The sequence below is a fragment of the Hesperophylax consimilis genome, chromosome 1 (assembly GCF_061612785.1).
Source record: "Hesperophylax consimilis isolate HC1 chromosome 1, BYU_Hcon_1.0, whole genome shotgun sequence".
Lineage (NCBI taxonomy): Eukaryota > Metazoa > Arthropoda > Insecta > Trichoptera > Limnephilidae > Hesperophylax > Hesperophylax consimilis.
The window spans coordinates 13,768,504-13,781,303 of NC_142836.1; the positions used below are offsets into that span (position 1 = coordinate 13,768,504).

The 12,800-nt window shown below is 35.2% G+C and overlaps 1 protein-coding gene across 2 annotated transcripts; it reads left to right on the top strand.

The window, feature by feature from the left end:
* The first annotated feature begins 4,826 nt into the window (after window positions 1-4,826).
* On the top strand, window positions 4,827-6,675 carry LOC149426305 (uncharacterized). 2 transcript variants are annotated; one of them, XM_089636348.1, is made up of 2 exons: window positions 4,827-5,327; window positions 6,004-6,675. In XM_089636348.1, the coding sequence occupies exons 1-2, from the start codon at window positions 4,977-4,979 to the stop codon at window positions 6,352-6,354; spliced, it is 702 nt and encodes a 233-aa protein (XP_089492474.1). In that variant the 5' UTR covers window positions 4,827-4,976; the 3' UTR covers window positions 6,355-6,675. The 2 variants fall into 2 exon arrangements, with proteins under 2 accessions (XP_089492474.1, XP_089492480.1); XM_089636354.1 differs by having other exon boundaries at window positions 6,007-6,670.
* Window positions 6,676-12,800: the final 6,125 nt, after the last annotated feature.

A 12,800-nucleotide genomic window follows, 5' to 3' on the forward strand; every position in this document is an offset into this window, starting at 1 on the left:
TTAAAGCATATGCTCCGACATGGTTTGAGATAAAGAGGCACCCGTCGAGTAAAGATGGGGCATTACATGTTTTTACTATTATAAAACTCACCTGATATTTGAGCACCGATCTACGAGATATAATTAATCCAGTAATTCAAAGAAACGCCTATTTTTGCCACCCGAAAAATCTGCTACTATCCATGATAATGGATGACAACCTTATTGTAAGAGAATTGGGTTTGAGACGAATATTAAAGGCGCGAGATAGATGTCCGAGTCCATCTGTTGTTAGAGACTTTATTATTCCAACAATAAACTTTTCAGCAAGTAAATATTACGATAAACTTAACTTTATTATCAACTGGCAGGAATGCGAAGTTACACCGCCACCGATACTATCCGAAATCAGTAATGACGACCTAGTCAAAATGATAAATAATTTCGGTGAAGAAAAGGACAGTATTGAATTTCCCAGATTTCCCTGCCACACTCAAGCAGTCGAGAGGTGCATCAAATTAGTTACCCAGGCATCGTTGTCTACAGTTGGGCCTGAAGCAAGAGATGGATTCATTCGGGCGACAATAAAATCTAGGCATATAATGCCCGAATTTCACACCAAATCTCATTTCAAAACACGATAAATATTATAAAACTTCGATAATGTTTAAAAAAATTCTCTTTGTTAAAGTATTTTATTTAATAAAAAAACATGTTTCTCAAAAACACGAAAAAAACAATAAAAAAACAATAATCCTCTTCAAAAAACCAAAAATAGACCCCGCCTTGAAACTATGGTAATTTTATTTTTATTTTCAAATGTGTTATGCACCTTATTAGCTATAAAACCCCTAATAAAATTGTATTTTTGCTATGAATATCGCTTGTTTATAATGCTTGGCAGAGTTTTCAGCGACTTTTTTCATACAATTTTTTTCTAAATATAAATGTGCTGGTTGTTGAATAAAGGAATGTTTCGATCGAGTTGATTTTTTTAGACGAAAGAGGTGTTATATAAAGGCAACTTTTTTTTGCTATTACAGTACTGGCATCTTTAAAAAAAAAGTCCCATACAACGTCACTCCACCCTAATGTATACCCCCTCTCCTGCCTACCACAGGAGAAGGGATTGCATCATTTTCAAATATCGCCTGGCTAGCAGATCACGGCATATCATCGTCGCCACGCCCACTCTTATAACAAACACATCATCTGTCAGGTGTGACAGGTCTGTATGGGATTGTATGGTAAGCGATATGGTGTAATGTGTAAGGTGTAAATGGTAATGTGTAAGGTGTAAATGGTAATGTGTCGGCACCCTAATGCGATTTTGTATGAATAACATTGAAGCCAAATCTAAGGTGAGGGGAAATCTCATAAACCAAAACCCATAGAGATGGATGTCTGCGCATTTTCAAAAAGCTAAAAAGCCCTGGACAGAGCATTATTTTGACTTTGTATGAATGTATATTGAAGCCAAATCTAGGATGGGGAGAAATTGTCTAGCAGGTATTGAAATGATGTGTGTGCAAAATATTATTATTGGTGCTATTTTCATATTGTTAATGCAATTGTAACGTTTCAATTCTGAATGGTGGTCTTACACTAAGGCGACACTGAGAGTATCTTCCACTCTGAAACGTGCCGCAAGAATTGTGAAATAACGCAAATTAATCAAATAAAATTTTCTTGCGCACGCCGGACCTTTGGATTGCTAGTCGAGAGCCTTGCACCTCGACCACAGGGGCCGTCATGTATGTAAATAGTTATGGGCTATAACAAAATAATGTAAGTACATAAACATGCATTGTGCACCAATATAAAATTAACTAATAAGATATTCCTTTTTTCTAAAGGTGTTCAACGCTGGATATTTGAAAGAGGGCGAGAATTCTTTAAAGAATTTCTATAGACTTTCTAAAACAATTTAAAAAAATATATATTGGTATATTCACCTTTATATTATTTCAACACTTTTTAATTTTTTTTTTTTTTTTTTAAACTTCCGATTTAGTTGTCCGGGTTAAGTCTTCCCCAAAGGAAAAACTTAACCCTTCCACTCACTTTTCCACAAATGATCAGCTAGTCAATCAACACTATGTAAGTGCATTATATAAGTAAAATAAATACAAAACAATACAAGAACAACAACACGTCAAATCACCAGATATCAAATGGGAAAAAAATTCACCGTCTCCAGATATTTTCATATCAGAGGGTTCGGCTCGGTAGAACTTCTAACAGGGCCTATAAATCCTACTGATCCCTCAACATAAATATTTAAAAAATCTTTTGTTATCCTACATGTATTCAAAATGACCGACTTTTGCATCTTTATATATAAATTTTTTGATAGATCTAATACGCTTAAATTTTTAATTAGAGAGCTAGGTATAATGCCAGTAGCCGAAATAATTTTATTATTATTATTTATTTTTAACATTGTATAATTTGTATTACTACCATAACACGGGCATAAGCCTAGTATGGTAGTTGAAAATTGTAATGTTTAAAATGAAAATAAATAAAATAAAATAAAGCACTAGAACTAAAAAATGACGGCATTATTTTCAACGGTAATTTTAGACAGTTGAAAATCTCCTCTCAGACTGGGACTTTTCTCCCAGTGGGGATATGACGGGAAGTACCAGAAAGCAAGAAGCAGGAAGCGAGAAGCAGCGAGAGTGGAAAGCAGAAAGCAAGAAGCAGCGAGAAATGTCAAATTAGAAGCAGTGGTAAGCAGGTAGCAAGAAGTAGGACTTAAGAAGCGGCATGAAGCAAGTAGCAAAACACAAAGAAGCAGCGGAAGCAGAAAGCATTAAGCAACGGAAAACGGAAAGGAAGAAGCAGGGGAAACCTCGAAGCTTGTAGCGGAAAGTATAAAATAACGGGAAGCTGGAAAACGAGAAGCAAGTAACAGCGGGAAGCATCAACCAAAAAAATACTATATGCAGAAGGCTGGAAATGGAAAGCTGGAAGCGGGCAGCTGGAAGCGGGCAAAAATAAGCGAAAGGCGTGAAACGAAAACCAAAGCTCGATCAATTCTTTTTACTTCTCATCCAATATTGGCTCATTAGATTGCCATTTATAATGGTTGATTAAACTCTAACCTCCTTCCCATCCTAACAAATCAATGCCCCTCGGTGTACTAGTCTTATTTTATTTATTTATTTATTGGATGATTTTTATAGCGCCCTTTTGCGAAATATCACCTCAGGGGCGCTGTACAGTTAATGCAGATATTACAAAAAAATATATATATATATATAAATATTACAAATTGAAATTGAAATTAAGTTAAATAAAATGAAGTACAGAAAAAGGTGACACGGAGATGGAGAATCTGCTGCAAGAATCCTAGGTGGTGAGGAAACTGGACCAGCTGCTGCAGCGAGAGAGTCCACCGCGTCCACCAACAGTGCCAGCACGAGGTTCGTCATCCTTCCAGGTATGTGTCTGCTGCTAATAGAGCGCTGACACAATGTCCTCTCATGGATTCCAAACCTTGGCAGCACCGCTGTGACATTCGACGAAGGTAGAGGATGGAGACTCTGCAGCAAGAATCCCAGGTGGTGAGGAAACTGGACCAGCTACTGCAGCGAAAGAGTGCACCGCGCCACCAACAGTGCCAGCACGAGGTTCGTCATCCGTCCAGGTATGTGTCTGCTGCTAATTAAGTGCTGTCGCAGTATCCTCACATAGATAACAAACCTTGGCAGCACCGCTGTGACGTTCGGAAAGTCCATTTCCTTGTACACTTGTTTCTGGTGATTATGTTAATGGTGCATTGTTCCGAAATAAAAGGCGGCGGACGGGATAATAAATCACCTTGGGCACTTGTTAGGGCTTTCAGAGTTTCCAAGAATAACATTGAAAACATCTGGCGTACCTACAGTTACCGATTCTCGTCCCAAGTTCAACTTCAGCGAATTTAGAATATTTTTAGTACAATTTTCGATTATTCATTTTTGAAACACTGCACTCTAATCACATTACTATTAAGTTCTGATTACTAATTGGTAAGTTAATTTAAAATGTTGATTCCCTGATTTTTAAAACAACTTCAAAGGGATGTTGCCTCGTTTCCCTTGAAAATACTAAAAAAACACAAAGCGGTTGGAGACGGCATAACGCGTCCAGCTGCCAGCATAGAAGCTGACCGGCATAGGAGTGCTCTTGGCTGGGGTGGTACAATCGTATCTTATTCTACAGCCCCTAGTACGGCTTCAGCGAATAGGAAACAAAGAAGTACAACAAAGATTTTATTTTTTACCAAAAAATTTTCAGCCAAAAAATTATCTAAAAAAAAAATAATATTAGCTTAGGCATTTAACTTTCCTGTGATTCTAAGAACCGGAAAAATATTTTAGAGGTACGTCCGTGTTGGGAAAATCAGCTTCATAAATAATGGCAATATTGGCAACAATGGCAACACTCACGATTGACAAATGACAAGGGTTGCCAATACGTAGAGAATTCCTAAAATGGCAGGGAAAATCTAAGATTTTTCATGAAATGGGTATTTTGCGGGAGAACCTTTTTGGAGGAAAAATCCCGGGATTCTGAGCATTTTCTTGATTATCCAACCATAAATAAAACCATGCAAATTTATATTTACAATAATTGTGAGAACGTACTAGATTTCGTTTTCCATCGCGCTAAATCTTCAAAAAAATTATTATTTTTAAAAGCCAAAACGAAAGATAGAAACCAAAACTGACTACTCAAAAAAATAACTGTTGATTTAAATATAATTTTGTTTCATTTTGGAGGTAGAGGAACTTGTGGGGAATTTGAACAACTATTGTGGGTACTTTAGAACACATGCATCGGCAACACTTGAAATGACATATGTGGTGACAGTGGTTTATTTATGGTAGTGACATTAGACAATAATGAAAAGACGATCTTAATATTTGTTGTTTCTTACAATTTCCCCCGTGTATTTCGCACTGTCTTAATACAAACATTATATTTTCCTTGTGAATTTAAATATAATGTCACGTCGTTATCAAGTTCCTCGCTGGCAGAGCAACTTGACATTGCAATTTGTTACAACTTATTTGAAGTACGAATGTCTATGGAATCCGAAACATAAGGACTATCAGAATAGGAAGAAAAGGGAGGATACTTACAAACTGATAGCCGATGATTTGAAGGATTTCATCAAATTGGATGTTAATAGAATTAAATTTAAAATTAGAAGTTTGAGAGCCACATACCTTCAGGAAGTTGACAAAATATTAAGGAAATCTACTGATCCAGATCACATTTACGAATCAAATCTTATTTGGTTTCGCGCAATGGATGACTGCTTGAAGGATATTGTGACGCCGCGAGTATCAATGGTATATTCTTCATAACTTACTTTGCACCTAAACCTTCATTGATCACACCGGATATTTGGGAAATATGCCTTTTTTCTATATAACATTGTACCCTGTGATCGCAAACCTCCGACTCTAAGGACGGGTTGTTTCACAGAATTTGAACAATTCGTCAAATCAAGTTCTGCGAAAGTCCTATTCAAGTTCTGTTATTATATTATTAAAGGCTAGTTGCTCCACAGAACTGAAATCATAACAGAACTTGAAAACTGCCGTTGAAATGCTGGGAAATAACCCATCCTTAGCCACCATTCTACTACTACTACCACTACTGAACAAAGTCCTCTCCAAACTTCTTTGATTTGGTTTGTTCAAAGGTTTTAATTATTCTTCGTATTTTTTATTATATCTCCATGCACATTCTTGTATATAATGTAAACATTTTATTAAGTTATGTTACCTTAACTGTTTCAGATATACCCACGCACTGGCATTGCCTATTAACTGGGATTTCTTTGTTAATTTACTTTTTTCTTTAACTAAATTTTAAATTTTTTTGTTAATTTCTTTCTCTCCATAGTACGAGTATGTTTGTTTTGTTTCTTTCTCCGCTTGAAGAGAAGGCTTGTTTTATTATTTTTTGTATTCTATAAATAAATTCCTTTTTAACAAGGCAAACCTTTTGGTTCTTTTCCAGCAGATCCGCAAAGATATGTCAGGCTGGAATGACTCCTGGGAGGGCGAGAGCAGCGATGATTCCAGTGAAGTAATTGATGATAAGCAAGACTTAAATAAGGAACTGAAAAAAGCCGACCCAGTAAACATGAAGGACCCTTTTCTAGACATGACCGAGATAGATCAGAAGACCACCAGCTCTATATTTAATATTCCAAGTCAGCCAATTGAGGCTCAGATATATGAAGACGAGTATGATTTCTTTGGCAAATATGTGGCGGCTCAGTTGAGGAAACTTCGGTTGAAACCGTCCCTGCAAGCTAAACAAGATATCCTGAATATCCTGTCCACGGCGAGACTGGCCGACTCATGATTCTGTCTACATTTAATATTAATCTTGTTGTAAAATGCGTGTAAATTGGAATGTGAAAATTAGAAAGGTAACATTAAGATTATTTGAAGTTTTCCTGTTCCTCCCTCGCCCTGGGTCTGAATTCCCTCACTTATGATCATCAAAATATTTATTTATTTTTATTTTTTTAAAAAGAAAGTCCAACATTCCCAGGTTACAAATAACCTGACATACTACCGTACATAATGAGTATTTCTGATGCCCGCTCCAGGCGCTCAGGCATGCCTGTAGGGGTGGCCTGCGTACGATTTTTTTGCAACTAAAAAACAACCTAAAAACCTAGTAAACAATGGTCGCCAAAAAGGGACATTTATTCACATGTAAATTGAACCAAAAGTTTGGCATAATATAATATTTGAGAATGAATATACATGATATTATTTTTTTTTAAGAAAGTTGTAACTATAACTGAGAAAACATGTTAACAAATAGATAAAGTTGTGGTTTCTCATAACCTGCCTCACTAGACTAGCCTGTTTGGAGTTAATTTAAATGCATATGAATATACCTACACTTATATTGTAACATAATCACTCAATATTTTTGTTGGATCAATAATTTCGAATTTGGGTGAGGGCGCCGGTAAAGGTCCTATTATTACTTTTTATCCAAATTATAAGGTTCTTTATGAAATATATTTGAGTTATATCACATTTTTTTATGTTCTCTGGAAGAGTATTGCACAATCTTGTTGCAATGTACCTAAAATTTCTTTGACCGAAAGTAGTATGCATTACAAGAATTTGGAGTAAATCTTTGTTATTGTTTCGAGTACAGTGAGTTTTTAAACTTTTTGTGTAGTATTTATGCATGTTTGTAGATAGGTGTGTGAGGATTGTTTTTGCGTATATCTGCCGAACGTCAAACACATTCATAATATTAAAGATTAAGTTCGAGTCTGTAATAGAGGTAGCCTAAGGATTATTTTGATTATGGTTTTCTGTGCTTTTATAATTGGGTCTAGTGCAGATAAATTGCCACCTCACCATGCTATGATTCCATACTCAATGATAGATTGACAGACAGCAAAGTAGATCATTTTCAAGTGTTGTAAGCTGAGAAAGTTTCGTATCGTTCTGAAAAAGTGCATGGTTTTTCTTATTTTGTTTGGAGATTCCATTTTAGGTATTGATCAATGATACTTTATCCGAGTAGTGCGCTCAATGTCAGGGCACTGACAGCATTCATCGCAATTCAGACACGAGTGTATTCCAAAAGAGGTACTGTGTCATGAGGGTGACCTGTAATATTTATAGTTGATGTGATATATTTAGTTTTCTCGGTGTTCAGTGTGAACGTATTTCTATCCAACCACTTTTTTACAATGCTTATATTAATTTCAGCTTTTTTGTAAGCAGCTAGCCAAGTGTCAGCTTCAAACAGTAGGATAGTGTCATCGCCAAGACTAACAATTTTCCCTTGAATATTAATGTTGCATAAGTTGTTAATATACAACAGGAACAAAGATGGTCCTAATATCCTTCCTTGTGGTATACCGTAGTTGAGCACTGGTTGCTAGGTATTTTATTATTTTAACTTGTTGCTTGCGTCCATTTAGGTAGCTTTCAAATAAGTTAAGTTCGTTGCCCATAATACTGATTTTTCAAGTTTACTTATTAATTTACGGTGGGATACTGTATCAAAGGCTTAGAAAGGTCTAAAAGATTCAAATACATTTCTTGCTTTTATCGAGGTTTTTAACAATAAAATTAGTAACAGCGGTAATAGCATCTGAGGTACTCTTGTTTTCCTGAAACACATATTTTCTAAGTGCAGTTTATGGCTCACAAGAAATTTTACCAACTGTGCATCGATAACTTTTTTCATAAAAAAAACTGGTCAGTAGAGTTATTGGTCTGTAATTGTTTTTATCTGTCTTGTTACCTGTTTTATGTATAGGAATAACAATATGTTTCAGGTTTGAGGGGAAGTGTCTGAGTGATGCTAAGGTTTATTAGATGTTCTAAGGGCAGTGTAATTTCTGTAGACAGCGTTTTCAAGATCTTGGTTGTTATCCCATCAGCTCCGTCAGAAGAAGTGTTTTTTAAGGAATTAATTATTTTTAGAATCTCTTCCCCTGTTCCTTTTGGAATATTGAAGTCTTGCTTCAGTAAGTTGATGATTTTCACAATTTGGTAGACGAGAAGCAAGATTTGAGCCAATATTAATAAAAAAATTATTGATATGATCCGCAACGAGCTTTGGGTTTTTTGATGTGTCAATAATATTTCCGTTATTAGAGTTTTCTTATGTCCTGATTGTCTTTGGTATTTTGTGGCTTCTCTTAGAATCTGCCACATTTTTTTGGGATCATTGTTGCTTCCTTTGATTTTGTCTCTGTAGATTTCTTTTGCCTTTCATCACCGCACATATTTCTATATCTTTTATAGATGTTTAATGATATTATGTCGTAAGGATTTTCTTTCACTGTTTTATGTAGAGTGTTTCTTCTACGAATGCAGTTGATGATTGAATAGTTTATCCATGATTTCAGTGGTTTAATTTTGTTTGAAATTTTTTTGTTACAATTGTGGTATTATTAATTAATTTTTTCAAAAATTCAACAAAAAATCTGCATGCATCATCTGAGTTTTTTTTATTTGGAAGAGCTCTTGCCAAGATTTATTTTTAATGTTTTTTAAATTATCAAAATTAATATTATTATAGGCACTTGCCTGATCTCTTCTAATTTGTGTGGTGTAAGATTGCAATGTGAGCATTGTTGTGTAATGATCCTTAATTGTTGATTTATAAACAATGGTTTTGTTTTGACCATTATGTGATCAATGCATAATGTTGAAGCATTAACTATTTGTGTTGGTGTATTGATGTTACCATAGACATATGAATATTGTGGATGTTACTAATTAGTCCATGGAACTCTCATATTCAAGAAGTCATGACATTGGTGGCGAGGGCAGTTTGTGAGTGTGATGATATTTAAATCGCCCATACTTATTAAGTTTTTAGTATTGGAAAGATTAGAGAGCGTTATATTGCAAGAATGCGCGTATCATTATTGTACGTTATTTGGAGAGTGGTTTATTTATGGTTATTTGCCTACAGCTTGCATCAACAATTTTTATTTCAGTTGCAGCGGAATTCAGATATTTTTTTTGTGTATACCACTACTTCATCATTCTGACTATGATGTTTTTCGGAGGAAGAGTAATGATTTATGCATTTTGGAGTGTAAGTATTTTTTAACCAACATTATTTAAGTATGATTACATCAAAGTCCATATTAGGTGGTTGAACTGTATTTGGAGTTTATTAAAGTTTTTACTACCTAATATTTTGGTGCATAATACATAGTAGTGTTTTTTGGATCTTCCATCAGATATTCACATATTTTAGCATCTGATTTTGTAAAATAATTGTTTTGATCATCTAGTTCTTCGTATGTGTTATTCAAAGATATTAGAAGAACGAGATGTGCTATTAGCAGTTCATACTGAGTGGAATTGTTTTGCCGAGTGTCGCCGGTTTTGTTCACCAATACTACTGCACACCTTCGCTTACGCTAAGGTATCCGCACTAATACATAGAACAGATTTCTGTGTGTACACGTCCCGATACCGTTCAAAGTACCCTAATTAGGTAGTACTCCGCCTACGGCCCGGCGGCCAACATAGCATATCTCGTTCTTCTAATATCTTTGGTGTTATTTGTGCGAATAGCCATCTTAATTTATGTAACGTAAACATTAAAAAAAAAAAACATTTTCACTATTTTAAATGAGAGCTCCACGTGGCAATCACTTGGGATTTCAACATATGATTGAAAGTGGAGTAGGTGAATTATCGTTGCAGTGAGAAAATAATATGACTCACCAATATGAGGGGAATCGACCCAGTGAATGACCGGTGAGAGCGGGGCTCTCAAAAGAAAAAAAACTAACAATTTTTTTGAAATCATCGGAATGTTTGATGAAGTGTATTGTTCACCTTAATTTTATTTTAAACATTACTTTACAGTCTTTGAACCAGACATGGTTGTAGCCCATTTATTTTGCCTTTGTTTAGACCTCCATAGAAGATCTTTGGAATAGGGACCAAGGATTTTGCTAACAAAAAATCTTCTAGAATCCTTTCCTTGAGTTGTGATTGGGTTGAGTTGCTTCTTGTTTAATAAAATCTGCTGTCTTGTTTGTCAATATGAAAGTACATATTATATTTAAAGCTTCTCTCCTTAGTTACACCATTTATAAAAAATAATGATACAGTTATGAGAAATGCCATTTCATTAACCGGTTGTGTGCCTTAAGTTCATAGACACGCTCTACCAGGTAGTCGTGCTCACAAGGCCGGCCAAACAAAATTAGCGCGTTAACGATTTCATTTTGCCGCCTGACGGTACATCCACACCAAATACCATCCGGCAAAGAAAGGGTCACAGATTAATTGCAAATTGAGAATCTCAAATATTCTACAATAATTTCTATAGTTGTTGTAGCTGCTCAGATTGTTGATGGTTTTTTTTACAATGCGCCTTGTTTGCGTTGGATTCTACTTTTAATTTATCAAACAGTTTGGAGTAAGCAGCTTTCTGTTTATCTCTGTTTTGATAATCCTTCGACTTGATCTTCCATTTATATAATACATGTCAATAAACTCTTCCATGCACTCTTTAACTCGTGAGACTGTCATTGCTACAATTAAAAAACTGCATACACACTCGAATCACTAAGCGTGAAGGTGTATAAACTGCAGATGCGCAACACACCCTCCAGTTGGTCAGCACAGTTACGCCTGTGCTGATCAAAATACGAATTTTTGTATTTTGTCCGATCGCCTGAAAAGGTTAAGATACCTGCTTAGTTGTTTCATCCACAGTCCAACTTACCTGTGCAGACAATCAGTACAAGCATACCGGATGAATTTTAACTTAACGTGTGGAGCCAGCATAAGAGTGTTGATTTTGTGTTTAAGGATGTAAACATATTTAAGAACAATTTATTCCATTGCTGTCACAGCATTTCTTTATTACAAAGTAATAATTGAAACCCTTCAGATCTCATACAAATCTGTTCATCACAAGAACAAGGTTATAAGAAAATGAAAATAGTCACTTCCTATTTTTGAAAATACATAATATGTAATACCACTATGTCGAGAGAGAACATCCAATCAATAAAATCCTCTTCAACCTCTTTCAAGTACAAGAAAATGTGATGTTTTGGGATTAATACAAATTAAGTACATTGTTTCATTCATACTTAATAAAAATGTTTTGAGAAAATTTCAACATTATTAATGCAAATCTCGCACACATAATGTATTAGAACAAAATATATGTCGAAATTTAAGTAGGTCCTTTTAAAAAATAATTTACACAACCCAAAAGTTGACATGATCCTGTTGAGGCGTTTAGCGTTCAGCCGACAGCAACAGTTCGATCTAGTTCTGTCCTACGCAACAACATCAGATTTTTGTTTTTTTTAAAAGAAAGACAAACATTCCCGGGTTACGAATAACCTGACAATATTTGAAAATCTCCTACTAACATTACAGTAAGCTGAAAATGTTGCTTGTGTTGTGATGGCGGACTTAGCCAGCCGAGGAATTGAACATACTACGCCTGGGTGGGACCCAAACGCGATGTCAACTCGGCCACCGACCGGTCAATGTTTGTTACACTCAACGTGATGCGGAATCTTCCCTATTCCAATGACTGTCTCGGCCTTAGGAAAATAAGCATGACTCGGCTTAGTGAATTTAAAAATAATACACAACACGTCTGACAAGAAATCTTAAAAGTAAACAAAAGGTTTGTTTGTACCCTTTTTACAGCCATTACAGGTTATTACAAATAAAACTATGTAGTACATACCTATAGTTAACGCACTAAAATTTAAAGTTATCACATAAAAAAATACTACACTGTAGTCTAGTAGACTCGCAGTCTGAGTCATGTGAGTATTGCATAGGAGAGGAATGAAATAACAAAAGGACTTGACTTGCTTGGCACACTCACTCACTGGAGACTGGAAACTGGAGGTGAGGTATCCTTCCAACAATTCAGTACAACAAGTTAATACATACTATCCTTAGTTCTTAGCCACACAAATACTTGACGTTTTCAAATAACAATCTACAATAACATGACTACAAGAGAATAACATCAATGTCACGCCTCACAACTCACAATGAAACATTACAAATAATCCCCTTCTCTGTTTTCAAGTGAAACAATCCCAGGAAGTTTGGATATTGGATTCTAAATGTTTCAAATGGTTTCACATTGATAAATGATTGAGGTTATTTAACACCTTTTTTGGAAGAAAGGTTGATACAAAAGATACCGATACAAGAAGACTGATCCTTTAATTTTTGATCATTGATTCTTAAAACAGAATCGGTACATATTTAGTGATAGTGATGCAACGTGAGAAAAATACACCAATC